Source organism: Paroedura picta, chromosome 16 (genome assembly GCF_049243985.1).
Source record: "Paroedura picta isolate Pp20150507F chromosome 16, Ppicta_v3.0, whole genome shotgun sequence".
Taxonomy (NCBI): Eukaryota; Metazoa; Chordata; class Lepidosauria; order Squamata; family Gekkonidae; genus Paroedura; species Paroedura picta.
In genome coordinates, this window is record NC_135384.1 from 6,313,191 (window position 1) to 6,338,320 (window position 25,130).

The 25,130-nt window shown below is 51.6% G+C and overlaps 3 protein-coding genes across 11 annotated transcripts; all 3 read left to right on the top strand.

Annotated features, from left to right (window-relative positions):
- Positions 1–86: 86 nt before the first annotated feature.
- On the top strand, positions 87–4,295 carry LOC143826124 (uncharacterized). Of its 7 annotated transcripts, none has more exons than XM_077314772.1 (5): positions 87–642; positions 1,319–1,617; positions 1,947–2,084; positions 2,847–2,993; positions 3,906–4,295. In XM_077314772.1, the coding sequence occupies exons 2-5, from the start codon at positions 1,597–1,599 to the stop codon at positions 4,029–4,031; spliced, it is 432 nt and encodes a 143-aa protein (XP_077170887.1). In that variant the 5' UTR covers positions 87–642; positions 1,319–1,596; the 3' UTR covers positions 4,032–4,295. The 7 variants fall into 7 exon arrangements, with proteins under 7 accessions (XP_077170887.1, XP_077170891.1, XP_077170886.1 ...); XM_077314776.1 differs by having other exon boundaries at positions 1,319–1,395; XM_077314771.1 differs by having other exon boundaries at positions 87–563.
- Positions 4,296–5,134: 839 nt separating this feature from the next.
- LOC143826102 (crk-like protein) lies at positions 5,135–8,665 on the top strand. Its single transcript, XM_077314723.1, has 3 exons — positions 5,135–6,517; positions 6,764–7,219; positions 7,951–8,665. Exons 1-3 carry the CDS (start codon positions 6,344–6,346, stop codon positions 8,074–8,076), a joined length of 756 nt encoding a protein of 251 aa, XP_077170838.1. The 5' UTR covers positions 5,135–6,343; the 3' UTR covers positions 8,077–8,665.
- Positions 8,666–8,794: 129 nt separating this feature from the next.
- On the top strand, positions 8,795–23,277 carry ALDOA (aldolase, fructose-bisphosphate A). 3 transcript variants are annotated; one of them, XM_077314660.1, is made up of 9 exons: positions 8,795–8,922; positions 17,926–18,051; positions 18,159–18,370; positions 18,919–18,973; positions 19,682–19,842; positions 20,759–20,842; positions 20,994–21,168; positions 21,770–21,969; positions 22,769–23,277. In XM_077314660.1, exons 2-9 carry the CDS (start codon positions 17,940–17,942, stop codon positions 22,862–22,864), a joined length of 1,095 nt encoding a protein of 364 aa, XP_077170775.1. In that variant the 5' UTR covers positions 8,795–8,922; positions 17,926–17,939; the 3' UTR covers positions 22,865–23,277. The 3 variants fall into 3 exon arrangements, with proteins under 3 accessions (XP_077170775.1, XP_077170774.1, XP_077170773.1); XM_077314659.1 differs by lacking the exon at positions 8,795–8,922 and adding an exon at positions 11,509–11,799; XM_077314658.1 differs by lacking the exon at positions 8,795–8,922 and adding an exon at positions 16,836–17,069.
- Positions 23,278–25,130: the final 1,853 nt, after the last annotated feature.

Sequence of the window (25,130 nt, forward strand, 5' to 3'; positions counted from 1 at the left end):
GTCGATCGCCGGCCTTCTCTCGTACGCACGCGCGGCTGCGCGCCACGCCAGCGATGCGCATGCGCAACGAGTGGGGAAAAACCGGTCTCCAGAAACTCCCGGGAATTTTGAAGCGCAGCGGGCTTCCCCTTCCTCGAATTCTGACTGGCCGCGGCATCGCTTTAAAACAATCGGGTTTCCGAATGATTCCCCTGTCAGGCTGACGGTGATCGGGGACAGAGAGGACTGGGGGTCGAGGCAGAGCCACAGAGACATTAACGGCCGGCAGTTATCTCTGCAAAGGGAGGGGGTCACTTCCGGTGCGGGCGCTGCACTTCCGGCGTGAAGCGCCGAGCGGGTACTGAGGAGGGGGAGGGACTGCGGCCCGGCTGCGGCCTCTTCGACGGTGACGTCAATGAACTTCCGCCGGTCCTATACTCCCTTCCGGTCGGCTAGGAAGGCGGCTTCCGCGGAGTGATACCGGTGCCTCAGTTAAGTTTGGCCGCCAAGTCCTTCCGTAGTGTCATTTCCGGCTAGGGCGGCGGTCTCCGAGGCAACGGCGGGACGCATCAGCCTCAGGCTCGGTCCGTATGCATATGAATCCGCGGGATTTGGATCCAGGAGGGTGGAGCGGAGTGCCCGCCCCTGATGACTGAGAATGCAGTTGCGTGGCCGATGAGTTGTCTTCACGGGGCTTGCTGATCCTTTGGCATTGGCACCAGGCTGCTCCATTAGGGTTGCCAACTCTGGGCTGGGAAATCCCTGGAGATTTTGGGGGTGGAGCCGAGAGTGGGCGGGATTTAAGCATGGAGTATAATGCTATGGAATCCCCACCTCCCAAGCAGCCATTTTTCTCCAGGAGATCTGAGCTTTGTTGCCTGGAGATGAACTCTAATTCCAGGGAATCTCCAGGACCTGTCTGGAGGTTGGCATCCCCATGCTCCAGGGTTGCTCTTTGTATGGGTATGGGAAGACGGAATTGAGCTGGGAGTTACAGGGCCTTATTGATAAAGGGATGGGTGGCTGCTTTGGGAAAGGGACAACCTCCCACTAAGCTTCATTTCATAAATACAAATGAGTTATCCCAGTAATTCCTACACAAAGACATACTTATGGCTGAAAACTATTTGTGCAGTTATTGTGGATCAAGTGCACTGGTGCGTACAGTATAGATGCCACCCTGAAGTCTGTATTGTGCAAGAGTTAATATACACCGAAGTCCGGTTTAGCTTTGATGCAGGGTAAATCCCAAACAGGTTGCTTTGAGTACACCACAGTGGGGGAAAGTGGAAACATGGCTGCTATGCTATGTGAAAAAACTATTTCTCTCTTCTTCCAGGGTTATCGATGGAGCCTCCAGGGACTGAATCTGAGTCCCTCCCATGTTGAGGTCTTCCTTCCAATTTCAGAATGGCAGTAAGCAGAGACCCCACTTTCCTTTTGTTGTCACACTGTACTTTGTGTCACTGGTCAAACTACCCCATGACTCCTCACACTGGGGCTAATGAGGAATGAAAGATTCTACTTAGAAATAACTCCAGGAAGACTTGGAAGCTAGATGGTCCAAACCAAACATTGTGATTCGGGAGTACAGATTGATGTGGGATCATCTCATTGATGTCGAGTCATGTACTAATGGTCAGAGAATACACATTTTTTTTTTGCATGTTTGATGATTCTCTGATAATTTTGTTCCTGTTTGGCAAAAGTAACAATCCTAAACTGGTTTAGTCAGAAGTAAGGTCTGTGTTATGCAGTGGGACTTGCTCACAGAAAAATATAATATAGTAATAATAATAAACTTTAATTTTCTATATCACCCTTCCCAAAGGCTCAGGATGGGCAACATCCTTAGAATGGCAGCCGCACAAATTGGGCTCAGCCGCATAACTCCTTTTATTCCATTTTCTTCCTCTGTATCATTCCAAACTGCCAACTTCCCTTCTCTGGCTTTCCCTACCCTACAGACTCCATCGCCGAACCCTCCACCAGACCTCCCTTTTGCCGCCACCTTGTTCCTGCCCCTCCCCGCCATCGTCTTCTTGGCTGTTGGTTCCTACCTTCTGCTCCTGATCTTGGTCCTGGTCCTCCGTCAGTGCCTGCTGGTAAATGGGGCGTGGGACAGAGACAGGCAATGTGGGAGCCGCAGTCCTCTGGTAGGGCAAGCCCAATTTTGTCAGATCTCAGAATCTAAGCTGGGTTGGTCCTGGCTTGTATTTGGATGGGAGACCTCCAAAGACCAAAGGGTCAGATAATGGCAAACCATCTCTAAACGTTTTTTGTCTGGCTGCCAGACAATTCTGGGATCTCCTGGGTATATAACACACATAATAATACTGCTAATTATGTGCTACAGGACTTGGCCTTCCTGATTCGTTAGTTCCCAAGAATACATAATTGTTGTAAGCCTCCTCGGGACGACCTAGTTGAGAGGGGCAGGGGATTATTATTATTATTAATAATAATAATAATAATAATAATAATAATAATAATAATAATAATAATAATAATGGGAACCATTATATTTTAACATATATGCAACCTTCAGTTTACCACTGTGTACTTGGCTTTTCTTCAAGCTACATTTTGTAAATGTGTATTGGCACTAATCTGGAAGTGCTGGATTACTTTAAGTATGCAACAGGTGCATCAAAGATGACGGATAGAGTTAAACCTTTGCTGTTTCTTCACTTTATTTATACAGTATTCTTACTCCAGATTTTGGCCCTCAAATCCACAAAACATCATAAGATGTGACACTAAAAGAAGCACAATTAAATGGACAACATTGAGTGGACAAAAAACCCAAGAAGCCAGTTTTGCGCACACCAGGCCAACTCTGTGATTTATGTCTTCTCCCTTCCCAGGCTCGTGGCCTTTGTGCTAACTGCTGTTCGTGCCAAAAGGGGCCTTTGCCAAGTGTATGTGAATGTTGTTTGGCCTGTGCGGAGTCTTGTGACTGTTCCCTCCCTTCCCCAACTCGCTGGCTGGATGACTGCTGCCACTGCACTAATGTGAGTTCTTCCGCCTCCCCGGTAACACACCAGGTGCTCGGAAATAGCCTTGGAAGCAGTAGGCACTGTTGAAGTCTCATCTTGAAAGGCATTCCCTGGAACATGAAAGCGTGAGGAGGGGCATTGACTCAGCTTCAGACATCATACATGTTCTAGGAGCTTTTGATTATTTTTTAAATCCAAAACAAAAACAGCACCTTCACTTTCTGTTGTGGAGGCTGCTTACTGGAAGCTCATGGGCTAGATGTGGGTTGGGAAGCCTTTTAATGCAAAGTGGCCATTAGAGAAGAAAGTGCTTTTTAAACTGGGGAGCTGTCAGCTCTCCCAGAAGTCTAACTGGGAGTGTTTTTTCTCTTGTGGGTCTCTCATTTTGACCAAATGGGAAATCATTTTAAGTTATAAAACTGATGGCACGAGATCCTGCTCAAGAAAGAATTCCAGTTCAAGGAAACATTTTCTGGAACAGCAGCCTTTTGTTTAGTAAAACCCTAAAATCGAAGTTACAGCAGTAGGTGTAACTTGGAAGACAGGAACAGAAGGATATGGTTGAGTGAGATTAAGAAAGGGGAGGATCAGAAAGATGCCCACCTCTAAATATACATACTAAATAAATAAAACGGATATAGCACTTAGTAGGATTGAACTTTTTCTTTAGTGCTTGCCCTGAGCCTCTCTGGGAAGAACTTGCCTCACAGGTTGTGAAACAGATATTTGTTAACACCTTGGACATTTGGAGGCAGGATAGAAATGTTTTAAATCAATTATTTGGCCATGGTATTCAGATTTTCACCTTCGTTAGTGCACATCTTTGAATAGAACTCCCCCTAGCATGATCATTCTGTATTTGCCACCTAATGGAAGAACTTGGTTTTGCAGGATAACACAGTATGGTTTTTCCTCTCTTCCTCATAGCGTTGGGATGTGGGGACCTGCTCCACTCTCCCCAGCTGGTGTCCACTCTGCGAGTGTGCCTGTGCTTACCAGCCGCCGGACTGTCAGAGCATCAATTGCATTTGCTTCGAGATCAAACTGCGATAAGGGACTCTCAGTCTGGAAATGACAGGAATTATGCCCATGATTTGGGGAAATGAGAGGCATCTTTGCTCTAGAAGTGGTTCATAAATAAGGGACTTGCTTGCCTGGCAAAAAACAGAGTCCTCAGATTCAAAGAGTTTTGAAAGTTCTTCTGGTCGTTCCCCCCCCCCCCCCGATGCTCTTTGGGTTTTGTAATGCATATTTGTGATTATTACTTTTATAACAGTGACTGCATTTTTCTAAAGAAATAAAATGAATTATATATTCCCTTTGTGTGTCTTTGGCGAGAATGGAAAGCGAGGCTTTTGGATAGAATATGGTCTCTGGTTTGATGGAAATGCCAAGCTATTCAAATAAATTTTCACTCCTTTTCAAACTCAGATCTGGAAGGAAAATGACAAGGATAATATCGTTGCCAGACGGCCTCAATGAGAACTGGCAACTTGAAAGGGTTAGGTTAAGCCAGGCTTTCTCAAGCAGGGTTTCATTAAACCGTGGGGTTTCTTGACAGCCTGGACAGGTTTCCCAAATGGATGGCAGTTAATTCATTTTTAATATATTGTTTAAATTTGTTGGGTGATATGACCATACAATAATGATGATAATAGCAACCTTATTTTTGTAGCCTGCCTTTTCCAGCTGGTCATTTATAGTCATGTAGTAGACCCTCTTCCCCAAATGGCCAATAATGGACCTTGATTGGGTGGGAAGGAGAGGGGCCCTGGGTAGGCATATACACAGCTTTGCTTCCCATCCCTATCCTGCACCATTGTACAAAACCCAAAGAACGTTTCAGGAGGCTCCCGATGATACAAAAGTTCACAAAGATCTCAGGAAGTGTGCAGGCACTTAAAGGTCTTAAAGGCGCCTGCAGGACTCACATTTTGTAGAGGAAGCCTCCCATCTTGGAAACGGGCGAGCCTGCCCGCGGCCAAGATGGCGGCCCCCCCTTCCCGGCGGCTTCATCGCCCGCTTGCCCAGCCCCAAGATGGCGCCCCGCCCCCCCGGCTGCAAGCGCGCCGGGGCGGGGGGCGCGTGCGTCACTTTCCCATCAGGCCGTGCGCAGCTGCAGCCGGGGCTGCGGGCAGAGGCTGGAGCGACAGGAGGGCGGCGGGGCGATGGGGACGCGGCGGGGGATGCGCGGGCCGTGCGGGGAGCGGGTCGGGGCCGAGTAGGCGGACCGGGCAGGACATGTGCGCCGCGGAGGGAGGCGGCTGTATTGTGGCGCCGGTGCGGACGGCCAGCCCGGTTAGCAGCTGAGCGGGCACGGTGCAATGCAGCCCCGGGGGGAGAGGTGACGGGCGAGGAATTCTCGGGGGCGAGGAGGGCTTTTGCAGATCCCCCAGATGTGTTGGCTGATCAGGTTTTGGGGTCATTTTGCGGATGGGATGCTCTGTCGGAATAGGAATTCTCTCTAGGGCATGGCCCTGTGATTTGGGGGTTTTTTTTGCATTCTCTCTAGGGCTGCGTGCTGTAACTTTGGGGGGTGTAGAGTTTTAGGGTTCTGTGGTTCTTTAGAAGATATTTGGGGGGATGTGATGGGTCTGTGCACGACTGCATTTGAGAAACATTAGGGGGTGAGCAAGATAGACACCCCCCAAAAAACACTTAGCTAACCCCCCACCCCACTGCCTCATTCCATTTGGAAAGACTTGGCTTCTCAGTGGAGCTGAGAGACAGCCTCATATCCCTTTGCTTGGATTTGAAATGTAACGGGGTGTGGGAAGTGAATGAGTTCCTTAGTGTTGTAGGGAATTCCTGAGGATTTCTAAAAAGCTGTACCTACTCCACAGAGCGATTGGATTGGTTGAGATATTGATGGTGATTTGGCAGAAGTTTGTCTTTTGAGTACCTGTTTAGCTTTTAATGGAGTAGATCATCGAGGGAAAGCTCTGCTATAATTCTTGAAACCCTGGATTGCATCGGAAGAGGAGGGAGACTTTAGGGGCCATGTAAATCTGGGTGACACCCTTTTAATCTCAACAGTCAAAGTTTTATTTGCATTCCTGAGAGGTTTCTTTCACATTTGTAAACATGCTGTAATTCTTGGGAAGGGGGTGTGGTTACTTCAGACATTTAGAAATCTTGGGAGTTAGGCAATACAAAGGAAATATTTTTCTTTGGGATGGAGTGGATTATTTAACAATTGCGTGGCCTTTGAGGAAATCCATCCCTGGGGAATAGAAGTCGTGCTATAAATATTCGGCAGGCGAATATTCTAGCCTCTCCAGAGTTGCACCTAAGCCATTGGGGTGACTGTATCCTTTTCTCAAGAATAATACTGTGGAAGGGAGTGGTGGGTCTTCCACCGCCTGATGCTTCTCCAAGCCATGTCGGCTTTTGGGGATGCTCACGAGTGGTACATGGGAGCTCTGAGCCGGCAGGAGGCAGCGGCATGTCTCCAGGGGCACCGTCATGGGACCTTCTTGGTGCGGGACAGTACCACGTGCCCCGGGGACTATGTGCTTTCCGTCAGTGAGAACTCCAAGGTGAGTTAGAATCATAGAATCCTAGAGTTGGAAGGGACCTCATGGGTCATCTAGTCCAACCCGCTGCACTATGCAGGAAAGTGCAGTTCTGAGCCTCTTTGAGAGAAAGATGCTTTTTGGAGGGGGAGGGTAGACGAATTCCACAGAACGGGCAAGCTCGCCTGTGAGAAGGGGGACATTGGCCCTACTCCCATATTGTGACTGAGCACCCCAGTATGAGCTTCCCTGCCATTCTATCTTCACCAGGTTTCTCACTACATCATCAACAGCCTACCTGGGCGCCTACGGATCGGGGAGCATGAATTCGACGGCTTCCCGGCTCTGCTGGATTTCTACCGGCTCCACTACCTGGACACTACCACCCTCGTGGCCCCCGTGGGCCGGGTGGTGGCCCCTGCCTCTGCTCCGCCCCCTCCTGCCGGCGAGTGGGTCCGCGCCCTCTACGACTTCGTCGGCCGCGACCAGGAAGACCTCCCGTTCTCCAAAGGGGAACCCCTGAGGGTGCTGGCCAAGCCGGAGGAGCAGTGGTGGACGGCGCAGCGTGCCGACGGGCGCGTGGGGATGATTCCCGTGCCTTACGTCCAGCCCTGCCCGTACGCTCACCCCAGCAGCCACGGGGCTCCTCGCCACGCTCCGGTCATTGCAAGAGCCGTGCAACGGAGGGTGCCGGGGGCCAATGACAAGACGGCCCTGGCTTTTGAGGCAAGTGTTGGGAATCACCCATTTAAGGGACCTGAGTCTGTGGTAACGGTGGGTGGTAACTTCAGCGCTAGCCTTCCGCAGACCCCTGAACCAAAATCCTGAATGGGTCTTGCAAATTTCACTTAATCCAGGTAAAATATTGGAGGGGGCGTGGCTGCCTTTGCAGGATTCTTGGTGGATGGTTGCAAATCTGGCAGATAGAATGCGTTTGCTGGGACAAAGAAGGAAATTGTTTATTTTTTTGTTTTACTTCTACATTTTTTATTTCTAATTGGATTTATAGGACCTCCCCTCTTGGCCCAGCCGTTTAAACCTGCATGGAATGTAAAAGGCCCATACAATCTTTTCTTGGACTCTTTCCCCCACCCACCCACCAGCCCTTGCTGGCTAACATGTGATCATGAATGCTAGGAACTTTAAAAACAAACAAAGAGGGGCCACTGGGTTTTGTCACTCCCAGCCCTCCGATAACATGAAACAGATAACTTTTCTGGGTAGGGATAGTGGACCGACAGAAACCTGATACAGCCCAGTGCCTTGATCCCTGTTCAAAATGACAATGAAGGGGAGGGAGGAGAAGCTGCAGCCGATGCTGGTGAAGGTCTGTACAGAAGAAGGGATTGTATGGGAGACGATAAGATGGGCTGAATCAGGGTGGGGGAGGGGGTGGGGCTGGGGAAATGACTCTTCTCTGCTTTCTAACCCCCAGCGTCTTATTGGTGCTCCAACAGGTGGGTGACCTCATCGCTGTGACCAAAATGAATGTCAACGGCCAATGGGAAGGGGAGCTTAATGGGCGCCGTGGCCACTTCCCCTTCACCCACGTCAAGGTCCTGGACCCCGAGGAAGCCAGCTGAGCGCGTTTGGGGTAACCCACGAACTTTTTAATTCCCCCCGAGGCGGTCACAACTCCTGAACTCTGACCCACACCTGTGAGCTTCTGGCCATCTTGAAACCTGACCCCCAAAACCTTGAATTTTGATGTTCCCTCATTGATGCTGCCGATGCATCGTTTCACTGACGCTTGGCTGCTGGGTTGCTGGCAGCTTCTCCAACCTCCTTGTCTTCTGAAGATGACTCCTGGATGCGCCCGCCCGTTCTTACATGGCGCGGTCATTGACCTTCCAAACACTGACCTTTTCTAGAGTCTGTCGTAGCATCTGCTAGGAACTCCGACCCTTCGGCCTTGTGATGGGAAACTTGGTTATGTGCCCTTGAATCTTGCAGCCCGAAATCCTGCCCTGCCCCGTAAGCCCCCTACTGCTGATCCTCCGGGCCTTCGGTGGTTGACCTCTTTTTACTTCTTTGTGTAATTTTGGTTTTGTCGTCGTCGTCTTTGCTCGCATGGGGCAGGGAGAGTGCTTGGCTTCGGTGGAGGACGGGGGAATCCCGCCCTGCTTGTTAGCCCCAAACTGCCTTGTTAATTAAAAGTTTCCTGCTAAGCTATTCTGTGCCGTTATTTACTCATTCCGGGGAGAGGGGCCAAAGGGCGGACGTGGGAGAAGCGGGGCGGCGTTGCTGCGGCAACCAGCATCATAATCCAGGCCTAGAGCGTCGCCATGGCAAACTGGATCCAAGCCCGTTGCCGTAGGCAGCGGGGAGACTGGAGGCCCTTCTTGCCGACGCCTCTTCGGGGCTCCTTGGTTTCTGCCTGTGGTCTCCATGGTGCTTTTCAACTTATGTCAGCGGCACCTGTGGAATAGGTATGCCGTCAGGTTGCCAACTCTGTGGGGAAATCTGTAGAGATCTGGGGAGGGGATCCTGGGGGAGGCAGACAGCTCAGCAGGAAATCATGCCATAAATTCCAGCTATTTTTCTCCAAAGGAACTGATTTCTGTCATTCTGGGAGATCTCCAGGCCCCACCTGGAGGCTGGCAACCCTATTAGGGCAGGACATTACCGAGTGGGCTGCTTTCCTGGATTTTCCTACCCAATTGTCCCTCTTTGGCTGGTAGAACTGTCCCCTAACACTGCTAGTATAATCAGAATGCAGCTCTGCTAAATTAGGTTTTGTTTGAATTTAGGTGTGCTATAAATATGAGAAAGATCCAGGCATGGGTTAGTGGGTCTGTAAAATTATAAGGCTGGATCAGCAAGCAATGGCCACGTTTAACTTGGAATCATAAGAGTAGGATGGCACCTTAGAGGCCATCTAGTCCCACCCCTGCTCAATGCAGGATCACGCTAAGCATCCAAGATAACTACCTCTCCAGCCACTACTTGAAGGCCGCCAGCAAGGGGAGCTCACCATCCCCTTGGGCAGCTGAACTACTGAACTACTCACTCTAAATCCCCCCCCCCATATCTAGCCGGTAGTATTCATATAGTTTAAACCCATTACTGCTGGTCTTTTCCTCTGCTGCCAACAAGAACTTTTCCCTGCCCACCTCTGATAACCTTTCAAATACTTAAAAGAGAAAATTCTGTCCCCTCTCAGCCTCTTCTTCTCCGGGCTAAACATTCCCAAGTCCCTCGGCCTTTCCTCATAGGGTTTGGTCCCCAGGCCCCGGATCAGCCTTGTTGCTCTCCTCTGTGCTCCCTGGAATACACAGTTCAGCTTTCCCTCAATAATCTACCCTGCACACAACATCTGGATCTTTCTGGTGTTCACTCATGTTGCTTCACTATCAGCGCACTGGAATCAGAAAACCCACAGACAAGATAAGGGGTTCTGCATATTTGTGGGAGGGAGGGAGGGAGGGGGTCCCTTGGGGATGCAGAAAAATGTGACTTTCCCAATCGGAAAAAGGCCACATGCCCCATGACCCAATGAAAACAAGAATAGGCTCTAAAACTCTGGAATGTTGATGAGAGTTAAGGGTTATTGTGGGAACAGGGAAAGTAGCCTATCCAAATTTCTAGAATGTTCTTGAATATTTCAACAGTGGGGAAGTTACCAAATAACATATTCCTGAGATCAGTCCTGCACCCCTAATGTGAAGGTATCAAATCACGCTTTCTACACAATAGTGAAAAGTCGGCTTCCTCAAAATTCCACCGTGTCCGACCCCACCCTTATCCAAGAAATCATTTTGGACATGCCGACGCTTGCTCTTTACCCTTGGGGCACTGCTTTTTATAATTACATCATATAAAACAAGAATACCTTTTATCGGAAGAATGTTTGGAGGAGGTGCCTACCTTGTGCGGACCAGGGGTCTGTACAAAAACAATTGGATTCCGAGTCTTCTTGGCTGCATATAGATACAACTGCCCCCTTCCCTGCTATTCAAAGTTCTAATTTGTGCTGTTATTGAGAGCCAGCTTGGTGTCGTGGTAAGGAGTGCGGACTTCTAATCTGGCGTGCTGGGTTTGATTCCCCATTCCTTCTCATGCAGGCCCACCTGCTTTGAGATTCCTTCAGGTAGAAAAAATCAAGGTACAAAAAAACCCCAACTCTTCATATTTGTTCATTTCACTGTGGTGGGATTGTCACAAAAACTGCCCTCTCCCCAAATTCTCTCCAGTGCTAACATTTAAAAAGTCTGATGTTATATATATAAAATAATAAGTTTTGCCCTCCGGTGACTTTCCTTGTATTTCTCCAAACTGCTGTTTGACGTCTTGAAACGCTGTCTTGGTGTGTGTGTGTGTGTGTGTGTGTGTGTGTGTGTGTTTGTGTGTGTGTGATTCAAGTGGGTCACTGTGTTGGTTTGAAGCACCACAACAGTATTTGAGTCCAATGGCACTTTTAAGAACAAAGATTTATTTGAGGCATGGGAAATGGATGGGACTAGCATCAACTCTCTTTGAATTAGTACTTCTTTCCACAACTGGGAATGTGTCTGCCATTAATCCCTACCTTAATATTTTTCTATCCCCCATGTTTTTGTGAACAACAACTGCACCCAAGGGACAGATTTCTGTTATTCTAGCAAGGAAGTAGCCGATCTTCGTCCTCACACTGCATATTCGTTGGTACGCTGTTTACTAATTCACTGCTAATTTACTCTCTCATCGCTGTACTCTTATGATTTTTGTCCTATTGTCTGAGGAAGTGTGCCTTGAATAAATTTTGGGTTAGTCTGAAAAGGGCCCCTGGACTCGAATTTTATTTGGGGAGGGGAGTTGTAGTGCCCCGCGGGAGGCGGCAGGTGGCGCTGGGAGACCTGCGATTCCGGGGCAGAACCTGCCGCCCGTTGGCCCCCTTTCCAAAGGTGAGGGGGGCGCAGGGACCTTCCAGTTGGGTGGGCAACACCGGGACGCCGGGAGCCGCCAGGGGCCGACCCCGGACTCCTAAGCAGACCTGGGCCGCGCTGGGCAGGCTGCAACCGAAGCGGGGCGAGGTTCTTCGTCGGGGATCGGGGCCCGAGGCGCATCAGCCGTCCGCCCCGTGACAGCAGAGCTGCTCCTTGCACTGCGGGGAATGTCAGCGGCCTCGTGTTTCACATTCCCAGACCCCGGAGCCTAAATTTAGCCGGCCGCGCGAAAGGCCAGGGGTCGGGGAGAAGGTTAGCGCGGCCCCCGCCCGCCCACCGGCGCGGTTTTAAAGCCCCGCTCGCCGCTCCGGCCGCCGCCAGTCACCCAGCTGCCCTCCGGAGCCGCCGTGTCTGCCAGAGCCCCGCCCCGCCGCGTCCACGGTACTTGGGAAGGGAAGGGGGGCTGCAGAGAACCGGGGTGGGGGGGGCAGCGGGAGACGTGACCTTTGGGGTGGGGAAGGGGCTTGCCTGGGAAATGGGACGCGCTCCGGGCGGGAGGAGGCTGGTGATCTTTGCAAGTCGGGGTTTCTAGTCCGCATGGCCAGCGCCAACCGGGGGTCAAACCGGACCTTCCCTTTGCAAGCCCGGCTCCCCGGGTCCCCCTCTTGTTTTGGAGGCTCTGAGAACCAACGTCGCCGTTCATCCCCTTTCCACCCCTCCAACCCTCCCAGCCCAGGGATTCTCTAGATTCGGGATTGTCTTGATTCGGTGGGCCTGGCCAGAGTTCTGACCGCCCTGGGCTGGCAGAGACCGGCCTTCCCCGCCCTTCCGAGGGGGCCCATTTCTTTTCCTCTGTGCCCCCCCCCCTTGCATGACTTGCAAAAGTCTTGGAGGAAATGCAGTTCTCCTGACCCGCAGGTATTTGGGCCAGAGGCATAAAAGGTGGGTGGCTGTCCCAATCTGTCACTTGGCCAACCAGTTTCGGTGTCATGTGGGTGCCAGCCGCACCTTCCCGGTTGTGGCGCCTTGAACTGAGGTTGTCCAAACCCTGGGAGGGGGCCTTGCCAGCACTCCTGGGCTTCTCCCCCCTTACACACACACACACACACACACACACACACACACACACACACACACACCACCCTCCTTTCTTCCTCATTGTGCAAGGCACTTTTCCGAAATGGGAATTGCAACAGCTAACTGGAGCACCCCACTTTTCACTGGGATGTTAGTTGCTCTTAAACAGAATTTTTGTCTTCTGCAATGCAGATGCTTGTTTTTTTTTTGACCTTCCAAAATAATTGTTTAAAAGGTCACCAGGCAAGCCCCTCCATGGTGGTGTGTGTGTGCACGCATCCTTTTCTGTGTACTAAGCTCATTGTGTACTGCAGGGTTTTAAAAAGAGGGAGCCTGCTCTGATTCTGCACATTCCACTGGGTTCTGGTAGTTCAGCGCGCATCAAAGGGGCGTATCGACTCTTTGCTTTAGCTGCTTTTTCACCACCTTGCCATTACAGATGCTGGCTTGTCCAGGGTATTTTGTGCGTTTAACATTCGGCCACCGTGTAGAAACACCCATAAAGCTTTTCCTGGTATGATGATGGTGACAAAAGCTTCCCGTCAGGCAGTTTTTAAGAGACGGAGGAGGAACCCTACCGGGAAAACAAACTGGCCATCTGGACCCAGTCTCTTCTCCCCTGCCTTGTGAAACAGTGGGGCTGACAGGTTTATTGGGGTGGTGGTACTGCTATTTTAGGACTGCCTCAAAGCAGTTTGAGCCTTCCAGCATTTTTTTGCCCTTAAAGGTGCTTGGAAGATGTCCTATAAACTGAGACGACCCCCCTCGGGAGACCAGGGGTGGTTCTAGGGATGCCAGCTCTGAGTGGGAAATACCTGGAGACTTTGGGGGGGGGGCGGAGCCAGGAGTGGGCGGGATTTGAGGCAGGGAGAGACCTCAGTGTTGTATAATGCTAGGGAGCCCCCCCCCCAAAGCAGCCATTTTCTCCAGGGGAACTGATCTCTCTAGTCTGGAGATGACCCATAATTCCACAGGGGATCCCTAGATGGTTCATAGGCCCTGCAGAACAAGCAGCATCTCTGGGGAGCCACGGGCTGACCCCCCCACCCCTTCTTTTAACAGATAAGTCATGCAGAAATCCAAGAAATTTCCCACTCCCAGCAAAGTGATGGGGACAGAGTAACAATACCTGCGTGGTATTGATGCAAGGGTTGGGAAATATTTCCCCATTCTTGCATCAATATCACACAGGAAGGTAAAAAAAAAAAAAACTACTGGAGTTGGCAGCTGATATTTTGGGGAAGGGTCTCAGTGGATGTGAAGGGGGGGAACACTGTGAATGAAGGGGTGTGTGAAGCACACGGTGGGACTTTGGGTTCTGGTCCAGCAGGCCCCAAATACCCCGAGGAGCAGAGAGAAAACTGCGGGCTTCCCTGGCCTCCCCCCCCCCCCCAGGCCTGCTACGTGCTTCCCTGCATAGGACCAGTGACTCAGCTGTTACCGTAATCCATCCAAGAGAAGCCCTGTTAGGATTTTTTGCAGGGCTGGGCTAGGAAGCGTCGGATTTGGGGGACCAGGCAGAGAGGCGAGGAGGGGCTTTAGAATCCTTTCTCACCCCGACCCCACAGGTGGCTGCCCTGTCTCTGCTGTCATCAATCAATCCGGGGTTGGCCTTTCACTTCCCAGGCATTAGGGTGTTATATAACTCAGTTTGCTTCTCTGCCAGAGAGGGGAGAGAATAGCTTTCGATTAACCCTTCCATTTGCTATTTCCAAACAAGAGTGCCAGAAGGCAGTACCTCCCCCAAGAGGTGCTAACATACCTATACTAACATCCAGCCCATACCTGTGAGTCTGGCTTGCCATAATTTGAACCCATCTCTCCGGTTTTCCATTTGCAGTTCCTAATGCAGATTATGGGCCATGCTGCGCAATAAACATGCACCGAGAAAGCTGTGCATGGAGAATTGCTCTCTGGACACTCTTTAGCTGACCTGATTGCAAAATGGAAAAATAATTTTTTTAAGAGAGGAGGGGAGGATCCGAGGTGTTTGCATTAAGTGGTTGGTTGTACAGGAAGGCAGATCGAATTAGCGCTTGATTTCTCCCAGGAGAAGGTTTGCATTCACACAAGTCAGGCCTCCTGTAAACCTCAAGCAGGGTGGGCCCTCTAAGGCAGGGGTAGTCAACCTGTGGTCCTCCAGATGTCCATGGACTACAATTCCCATGAGCAAGCTGGCAGGGGCTCATGGGAATTGTAGTCCATGGACATCTGGAGGACCACAGGTTGACTATCCCTGCTCTAAGGAGTACCAGAGCTGTCTGTCTGTCGCCTGGCTGCCAATCCTAGAATGTCTTGTCTGCTTTAGAAGAAGAGATGGTTTTTATTCTACCCAAAGGAGTCTCAAAGCGACTTACAATCACCTTTCCCTTCCTCTCCCCCCAACAGACGCCCTGTGGAGTAGGTGGGCTGAGAGAGTTTGGAGAGAACTGTGACTGGCCCAAGGTCACCCTGCTGGCTGCATGTGGAGGAGCAGGGAACCAAACCCAGCTCTCCAGTTTAGAGGCTGCTGCTCTTAACCACTACACCAAGCCGGCTCTCACACATGACGTAATTATTAATAATATTAACAATTAATATAATTAATAGTAATAATTAATAAATAGCCCCCCACCCAGATGGATGGAGAGACCTCTGGCTCTTCTGAAGACGGCAAAGCCATTCCGTACGTGCTCTGTCGGTTAGAACTTCACGGGAGCAAACCGATTTGGGGCTGAAATCCAGTTCAGGAGAGGAACCAGGTTTGGAGGCAGTGCTGCCGCCAGGCTCTGCGTCTCCCGAATCCTCAGCCTTCTCCCCCCACTACTTTTGGGCCCTGTTGCTTCACTGTTTACAGGTGCAGGGAGAGCTCAGGGGCATATTACAGCCCCCTTCCCTCCCCCCCCCAGATAGGCCTCGGACCCTGCCAGGCAGCTCCTTGAGAGATAACGCTATAGGTCAGCCGCCTCAGCTGGTGTTCTTTATCAAGTAACGCTTGCAGCCCTCAACGCCTCTCCAGAGGGCCCTGGTTTTGATGAAACCTCTTCCTGGAGGCAACAGGGCCCAGCTGTCTCCAGCGGCCTGTTTTCACTGCTTCCGCCTCCCTCTCTGAAAATACATTTTATTTATTTATTTGATTTCCCCTTTCCTCCACTTTGCCCACTCTGCCTTACCCCCCCCCTTGCGCCACCCTGCTTATTTCTTGCCTCCAGTCCTCTCCCCCTGCGCCTGGCTCTCTGTGCAGCTAAACCCACCCCTGCCTGAGAATGGGGGATCCAGAAATAGCTCCGTGTCCTTCAGTAAAGGACAGAGGAGCAGGAGAAGGGGGGATCGAGTATCCCCTTGAAAGGTCAATGCTGAAACTGGAGAGGGTGCAAGGGGGAAAGACCCACGGAGCCACGGAGCTGACTTCTTTCCCCAAGGCATGCCTCTGGGAACTCCTGGTTTCTGGGTGGTGAATTCCTCAAGCAAGGTTTTAAAGGGCTCCTAGGCCATCTTGCTTAACACTCGAATCTCTCCTCTGGTATTACCTATTTCTGCGAGGAATTGCAAAAGGATGGCCTTTAATGGCGTGTGCATCCATAGAGAGATTCAAATCCACATTCATTATGGCACTGAGGGGATCAAGAGTTATCTGGTGAAGGAAACCGGTCAGACAGAAAACATGGTCCATTTCAACTACAGACCCTGGCGATTAGAACGGGGGGAGGGGGGCTTCCTGCTCGCCAAGCAGAGGCTCTTCCCGTGGGCTACAGCCCCTCCCCAAATAGTGCTCTGTGGAACTCTTGGGGGAGTTCCTTGGGGCAGTGGTGGGACACAAATATGAATGGCAATATGAAAAATCTGAGGGGAGAATCTGTGAGAAATCCCAGTGGGGGAAGGAACTTCCTGGATGCTCCAACTGCAAAGGCCTGTTGACCACCTCTGCCAGGTCACTTTGATAAGGCTCACTGATAAGGCACTGTTTTTTGGGACTCTAAGGGAGTCCCTGGCTTATGCAGAAAGAGCAGCCCAGGGTAGTTTGCTGCTCTAGTTTGGACAAAGGGCCTCATTATTATTATATACATATAAGCCAGCCTTTAATCGGTTTGCCTTGGGCAATCTTATTTCCTTGCTTGTTCCAGGATCTCCATTAACTACCTCTTCCGCCTCATCCTAGCCCTTTTATTCCCCCCTCCCCCACCTTAATTTTAGCTAGGCTTAGATCCTGTTGCGCCCGATCCTGCTTCTACTCGGAAGTCCTATGCTGCCCTAGTTGGCCCCCCACCCCATGCCTAAAACTAGGAGCTGTGCATTGGTCACGTCGTCGTCGGGCGGGCGGACGTGAATCAAACCCGTTTGTTTCCAGATTGCGCGACTCAACCGAGAGGGAGAGGAATCCCTTGGCTTCCTTGTACATATTTAAATGAATCACCTCCCGCTACTTGAAGAGGGGGGAGGAGGAGAACTTTTTAAGTCTCCTCCCCCTCCTCCTTTTGTATGAGTCAATTTCACACCCTTTTCCGCCCGGCCGCGCTACATGACGTTCGATTTTGGAACGCTGGGCTCCCGAACGTTCCGCTGCGGCTCCTCGCTCGCCTTGCGCGCATCCCCAGAACTCGGCGGCTGTTGGCCGGAGCGGAAGCAGGGCTGGTTTGTTCTCCCCCTCGAGGAAGGTGAGAAAGGAAGGCCAGCTGGCTCGTCACCCGACCCGGGGGGGGGGGGGGGAGAGTGCGTTCTCTGGAAGGATTAAGGGAAGCCATCTAGGCGGTTACAAATATTCTCCCCCCGCCGCGCCTAGTTTACAAGCTGCAGAAATTGCTCTCGGAGGCAGAAGTAAAATGGAGACGGCGAAGCGGGACCAGGGGAAGGGAGGAGAAAGGCACATCGGACGGGGGTGGAGAGTGGGGTGGGGGGAGCCGGTCACGTGGCGAAGTTTAACGTGCAATTGTTGCATGCGGCAGAGAGAAGACCAGGACGGAGGAGGTTCTGTAGTTCCCCGTCGTACATTTGTTTTTCTTACTGTGTTTTTTTTAAGCACCCTTTCTCCTTTTCGTCCTTCACTTTCCCCGCTTTCCTGCCGAATGCTCGTTTCTCCTGTTCTCAAAAGGACCTCCGGGGCTGGGGGAGGGGGGAAAGCTTGGGGTGACGAAGGCGATTTAATGGACTCCCCCTGTCTCGGTATGGGGGGGGGGGAGAGGAAGCCTTCCGCCCTTGAAACGTCCTTGGCCTCATTTCTCTTCCCCACCCGCTGTCCTTGGAGGCTTCCGCCTCAGAGCTCCTCTCCTCCATCGAGCGACGCTCTCTCTCTGCAGGGACGGGCCATGGCAAAAAGGGCTCAACCCCCTGCTCTTTTTTGCCCTCCTCTGCGCGGGCGTCAAGGTCGTTGGTCCGGCGCGGGTGCCTGAGCGTCTGCCGGGCGCAGGGATGGGTAGAGCTGCTCCCGTCGGGCGAGGCCTCTCTGCGCCGCTGGGGGGCGCCCTCGGGCACCACGTTGCCGAATTGGGCTCACCTGGCGCTTCCCTCCTCCAGTTTAGCCTTTCAAGATGCCTCACGAATACCCAGCGCTGACCCCGGAGCAGAAGAAGGAGCTGTCGGACATCGCCCACCGCATCGTGGCAACGGGCAAGGGCATCCTCGCCGCGGATGAGTCCACCGGTAAGGGCTCAGGGGGTGGGAGAGGCGGGGGAAGGCAGGGGAGGGGAGCTTCAGACCCCCTAAAATGGCTGCAGGGCCTTGACTTGACCCCCTGCCCTGCCTCCTAGGCAGCATCGCCAAGCGCCTGAGCTCCATCGGCACCGAGAACACCGAGGAGAATCGCCGCTACTACCGGCAGCTCCTCTTCACCGCCGATGACCGCGTCAACCCTTGCATCGGGGGCGTGATCCTCTTCCACGAGACCATGTACCAGAAGGCCGACGATGGCCGCCAGTTCACCAAGGTCATCAAGGACAAGAACGCCGTGGTGGGCATCAAGGTAAGCGGCACAGGTGCTGGGGCCAACACCCGTGACGTCGCCGGCCCTTTCCCTAAAATCGACACCAGTGCCCCGGAAGCTGGGCGTCTCCAGAAATGTGTATTCGGGGAAGGTGGGGGGACCTCTAAAAAAGGCAACCCAGTGTGTGTGTGTGTGTGTGGAGGAGCAAGTTGTCACCTATGCAAAATAAGACCCAGGGGTTCTGTTGGGAAAGCCGGACGCATGGCATATGCCAGGCTGAGGTGGTTTATGCATACGGCACAGTCGGGTCGAGTGGGGGTCTTCTGTTGGGGTCTCTCTCTCACAGTCTGGCCCCCACTTGCCCACAAGGTGACTCAGCAGCTGCAAGGCTAGAACGAAGCAGATCTTGGTTTTGCGTTCCTCGACTGCTGGAACTGGAGGGTCCGGCGAGTTACAATGAGGGTAGAAAGATGAGACCCAGTCGTTTTAGAACGGCAGAGACGAGACACATCACTACGGAGGAGTACCAGGAAGGGAGGGGCTGGTCTATGTCTCGGCTGACTTCCCTTCCCTTTTGCTTCCTCCAGGTTGATAAAGGTGTCGTGCCTCTTGCTGGAACCAACGGGGAGACCACCACCCAGGGTGAGTGCTGAGGCTGTGCCTGGGACAAATTTTGAGATGCTGCAGGACCCCTGAGCAGGAAGCTTGGCAAACCTCCAGCCCTTAACCGCCTGAGGCTTGCATTCCCACAAGAGCGCCTAGCCTGTTACAACTCCCTGTGCCCCTTGGGTCATTGTCTAGGGACTTCTTGCAGGAGCCCAGCTCCAGCATGACTCGGTTAGCTGTCACCAGGGGAAGGGCCTTCTCCGTTGTGGCCCCTGTGCTGTGGAATGCACTTTTGAATGTCATCCATCCCTTGCCAGACTTGTCTCATTTCCTCAACTGAGTCGTTTAGATTGGGTTTTGGAGTGGAATGACATGCCTGGATTGTTTTAATAGTGGTAAGGGGATACCCATTTGTTTTACAATGTTAATATTTTGTATTCTTTGATTTTTCAAATATTATTTTGGCCTGATCTTTTTTAACATTGAAAATTGCCACAAGACCCTAGGGTGAGCAGCAATTTTTAAAAATCTAGTAAATAAACAGCATTTGGAAGACTATAGCTCAGGGGTGGACAAACTTTGGCTCTCCAGATGTCCGTGGACTACATTTCCCATGAGCCTTGAGTCATGGGAATTGTTGTCCACAGACATCTGGAGAGCCACACTTTGGCCACGCCTGCCATAGGTCATTTGCTTCTGTGAATGTTTGTCCTTACCGTGTCCTCCCACCTCCACCCCCTGCAGGTCTGGATGGCTTGTCTGAACGCTGTGCCCAGTACAAGAAGGACGGAGCAGACTTTGCCAAGTGGCGCTGTGTCTTGAAGATCACCCCAACCACCCCTTCCCACCTGGCCATCATGGAGAATGCCAACGTCCTTGCTCGCTATGCCAGCATCTGCCAGCAGGTGGGCACCAAGGGCCCTTGGGGCAGGGAAGAACCTTCATAACTGGGCAGTGGCCTTTTCCCATGGTCTTAGCAGAGTCCTATGTTTATGGAACTCCAAGAGAGGCCGAATTCTGCCATCTCCAGTTGCAGGGTATCATGGAACAAGGTTGGGAGAAATCTCTCGTCCATAACGTATGAGAGGGCTTGGAGGACACTGGGTCATGTCCCTGGCATCTCTGCTTACACAAGGTCTCCGGTAGCAGGCCTGGTGAAAGTCCCAGCTAGAGTTAAGGACTGCCAATCGGAGGCGGAGGATGTTTAGGAGAAGCCCAGTTCCCCAGGTCTATGTGTTGCTTAGGTTGTGGGTAGATATGGGCAGCTCCTGGCACGCTGCCACAGAAAACTGCGTCGCAAGGTGGTGGTCTTGAACCAGCCAATGAACGGTCTTCACCAGAGACTGCTCTGGAAAATTTCCCAAGGTCATAAGAGCACCCTTGGGTTGCCAGGGGGGATGGCGATATTCCACAATGTGTTGCTACAAGAGGGCAGCAAAAAATTTGGACAGCAGGCCAGCAGCTGGAAGGGTTTTCTCTACCAGTTGGCTTAGAGACGTGGCTGGTTAAATAAAGTGGGTTTTTCTTTTTTGATCTCTAATCTCAACAATGGAAGGGACCCCTCATAGCAGGCTGAAACATATCCTTCCTGAGTTGGTTTAACATTTTGGTCTTCAGCGAAGGGATCCAGCAAAGATTCCCAACTGTTAAGAGCAAGCTCCGTGTATGTTTACTGCAGAAGTGGCCAAACTGTGGCTCTCCAGATGTCTGGCAGGGGCTCATGGGAACTGTAGTCCATGGACATCTGGAGAGCCACAGTTTGGCCACCCTGGCTTATTGCTACGTTATCTAATCCCTGCTGCCTCTGGCTTTACCCTACAGAATGGGATCGTGCCTATTGTGGAACCCGAAATCCTCCCCGACGGTGACCACGATCTGAAACGCTGCCAGTATGTCACAGAGAAGGTGAGGATCCAGTGGGAGGAGCCTGCTGGCCAGAAGGGAGGAGCTTAGCCACTTAAGTCCTCCCCTTTCAAGGATGAGCAGACGGGAGCGGACATTTTCTTCCGTCCAACGGCGTCTGAATGCCAGCTTCTGTTGCTTCTGCCCCGCCCAGGTTCTGGCTGCTGTGTACAAAGCCCTGAGCGACCACCACATCTACTTGGAGGGATCTCTGCTCAAGCCCAACATGGTGACGCCCGGCCATGCCTGCACCAAGAAATACTCCGCTGAGGAGATTGCTATGGCAACAGTTACCGCTCTGCGCCGCACGGTGCCACCAGCCGTGACTGGTAAGAAAGGAGGGCCCACTGGGTCGCTTCCCCTCATACAAGGTCATTGCAAGGGTAAAATGGAGGAAGGGAAACCGCTGCAACTCCTGGGAGAAAGGGCAGGGAGAAAATGCATGATGAGGAATTCTGCTTTGCTCATCATCCTAAAAACAGTCCGATTTTCTAATTCAATAAAAATAAAACCAAATTATAATAATATATAGAAACCCGAGTCTCTCGGATCCTAGTCTGGTCCTTCTGTAACCACCACGCTGCACTAATGTATGAATCAAGTGGAAGGATCTACTCCCTGACCCCGTTTCTTCCTGATTCCACTCTGTGGTCGGGAGAAGTTCCTCATTGGAGACATGGACTCATCTTCCGCTGTATAAGCAGAGTGTTACTCGTTCACCTGAAACTGCGGGCACACAAGTGCTCTAGAAACAGAAGGGGAACAAGAACGCTCTTTCCGCTGATCCTAAAGTTCTCCACTGTCAAACTACTTAGTGGGAACACTCCTTTTTCTCAACCGCTCTCGGAACCGGCCTTGCAGCATACTTAAAACCTCAGCCCCCCCCCTCTCCCCGCTTTGCGGGTTGCTAATCTCGTTTCCTGTCCCCAGGCATCACTTTCCTGTCCGGTGGCCAGAGCGAGGAGGAGGCCTCCATCAACCTGAACGCCATCAACAAGTGCCCCCTGCTGAAGCCGTGGGCCCTGACCTTCTCCTACGGCCGCGCCCTGCAGGCGTCCGCCCTCAAGGCCTGGAGCGGCAAGAAAGAGAACACCAAAAACGCCCAGGAGGAGTACATTAAGCGTGCTTTGGTAAGCCTCATGCCCGGACTCCCAAACCCTTGGAGGAGGCAAGTGGGTTAGAGCCAGGGGGCTGGTTGGTCGTTCCTGCGGACGATTTAGCTTCCGGAGAGACGGTGCCCTTACAGCCAAGCTCTATGGGGATTTCAGTAGGGTTTCTTTTCAAGCGGGTTGCTGCAGTGGAGAGAAGCAAGATTCAAAGCCAGAAGCCCTTTAGACCAGGGGTAGTCAACTCCAGATGTCCATGGACTACAATTCCCATGAGCCCCTGCCAGCATTCGACCCCTGTTTTAGACCAATAAGCATATCCTGGGCAGATATTTCTGAGAGGCTGTAATCGTTGACTCTCGAAAGGTTATGCCCTGCAGATTTTATTCGGCTTCAAGGTGCTACTGGTCTTGAATCTTGCTCGGGGGGCGGGGGGGGGGGATTTCTGTTCCTTTAAAGAAGGTCTTTCAGCAGCAGACACAGAGTGATTTGAAAACTGGAGGGGAACCATCCTGCTCCTTCGTGAACAATGAACTAATTTGGAGCCAGGGTTCTTTCTCCCCTCCTACCCGCCCACCCTTTGAGTAAAGGATGGGATTCAGGAGGGGTCAAACTGGATCTCCAGATGTCTTTGGACTACAATTCCCACAAGCCCTTGCCAGCTTGTGCTCTAGAATGATGGGAAGGGGAGCTCCTACTCTGTCTTTCCTTGGTTCCCAGTCCATCGCCGCCATCGTGGGAGGAGGTAGCGAACGGGATGCCTGCCTGTTCCTTCTAGGCTCTTATCGATGCTCTCTCTCCTTTTTCTCCCCGCTTCTCACAGGCCAATAGCCTTGCCGCCCAGGGCAAATATGTCTCATCTGGCCAAACCGGAGCCGCTGCCAGCGAGTCTCTCTTTGTTTCCAATCATGCTTATTAAAATCTGTGGCCTGGTTGCTTTGTCTGCTCTCACTTCTGTTTGCTGCATTGTGCCTGAGCTACCGTGGTGTCTCCCCCCCCCCTGCCCCTCCTGGGGTTCATTCTTCACTGCTTCTCCCCCCCTACAGCCCGATCTCCCCTTCCCTGCCTGCCTGCCAGCTTCTCTCGCAGGGAAATCTGGAAGCCTTCCCATCCGCAACCTTGGAAGAGCACACAGGTCTTGGCTTGTTCCCGCCTCCTACTTTCCCTCCTTCTTTCCTCCCCATCTCTGTACACCTGTTTGTGACGTCCAGCTTTCCCCTCTGGTGACCGATGACACTCCTGGTCCGTGGCCAAAACAACATCCCGTTGTCTCCGGAGCTGGGACACCTGACTCCCGGACCGCTAGAAATAAACAGAATCTGTTTAAACGTTGCAAGAGCCCCTGTGGTTTGTCCTGCCGTAGAAGTGCCAACAGGTGTAAGGCCTGCCCCTTTCCGCTTCACGAGTGAGTTTGAGAAGCTGCCGGTGTTAGATTCTTCCACACGGTTGCTCATGGAAAACACAATCCACATTACACCTTTTATCAGAACTGAGCAAATATCACATTATTGTAGGAGCGTTTGAATGCACTGGAATTTTTTGTTGGTTTTATTATTAGAAAATTAGATTTCTATGACTGCCCCTTTCAATACAGCCGTCTCTGGGCAGTTTACAACAGATAGGATAATAGAGATGGAAGGGGTCATCTAATCCAACCCCTACATAATGCAGGAACTCACAACTAACTGCCCACCCACAGTGACCCCAATTTCATGCCCAAGTGGTCCCTCCACCAAAAATCTCCAGAATCCAGCCTGGCCTAGAAGAAATTCACCTACCATCCCACAGTGGTGATCAGCAATTCTCTGGGTATGCAAGGAAGGGCCACAAACATAAAACGACTCAACATTAAAAATATCAGAATATATCTAGTCACTGTCACTTCCAGGGGTCAATTAACAAACAGCTCCCTTCTGGTCCAGGATGGAAGAGAATGCTGTAGGAAGGCCCTGGATGGTGATCCAAATGGAGCTCTTCCACCAGGCCTTTGGTTGAAGCCCATGAGCTTGGCCTCAACCAAATGCCTGGCGGAAGGGCTCAATTTTGTAGGCCCTTTCAGCTCTTCTGGGAGCTCATTCCACCAGGTTGGGGCCTGGACCAAAACGGCCTTCCCCTCCGGTTGATGCCAAGCGCACATCTCATGAGGCCAGGCTGTTTGTACTGGTAGAGCAGAGTGGTCTCCAGGAAATGTAGGGTGGCTGCTTCAAGTTTTAATGATCCTATGGGTTGGCAAAGCCAGTGGTTTGGAGGGGTATTTCCTTGTGTCAAGGCCTTCACTGTAGCTCAGGATCACACTTTATCTTCCATTTTCCTCCACCACAGGCTCTTGAGAGGAATATTGGTGCAACCTCCATAGGCCTGTGCTTGTTCAGCCAGGGATTAACTGTGGAGAACTTGACGGCTTAGCTTTTCCATGCTGAGAAAACACTGAACATGCTTGCTACTGCATGCAGGAACGTGTATCCCTTGCATGGGATTGGAAAGAGGCAGGCAGTTCTCACGTCCTCTAAGCTGCCTCTAACTAAGGCCTGATCCATGTACAGCAGGAGGTGCAGAAGAAAGGGGGCTGGCTTAAGCCACAACTGTTTTCTTAACATGACAAACCAGCTCCCCCAGGAACTTCCATTATTATGAAAGGATTCCAAAGGATTAGCTGCAGCCCTGTTAACTGGGGATACAGTTTCAGCTACAAGTTCACAATGATACACTAAACCAAGCCAACCATCAAACGATCCATGGTCAACACACTCTCCCTGTCAGTCAGGAAAAGGCCTGTGAAATAATTCTGTTTCACGCTAATTTGGGATGTCAGGAGTAGGTGTTTTTCTGACATGTTCTGGAAGAGCTTTTGTCTATGTGAAGGAAATCATGGAGAAAGCTATTTGTTTAAATCTTTACAGTTAACTCCCCTCCCCCCAAAAAAAACCCCCAACAACCCTGGGAACATTGGGGTTTATTGAGCATAAAAACTTTTCTAGCCTCCTTTTTTCTTTGTATTCTTCATCTGGGCTGATGAACAGTTCTGGCAAATCTGAAATCATGCTCACTCAATGGCTGCCGACCTCACAACAACCCTGCGAGGTAGGTTAGGTTGAGGGCCTGTGACTGGTCCAAGCTTATGCAGCAGTTTTCTGTGACAAGAGTAGGAATTTGAACACGAGCCTTCCAGATCATACTCTGACATA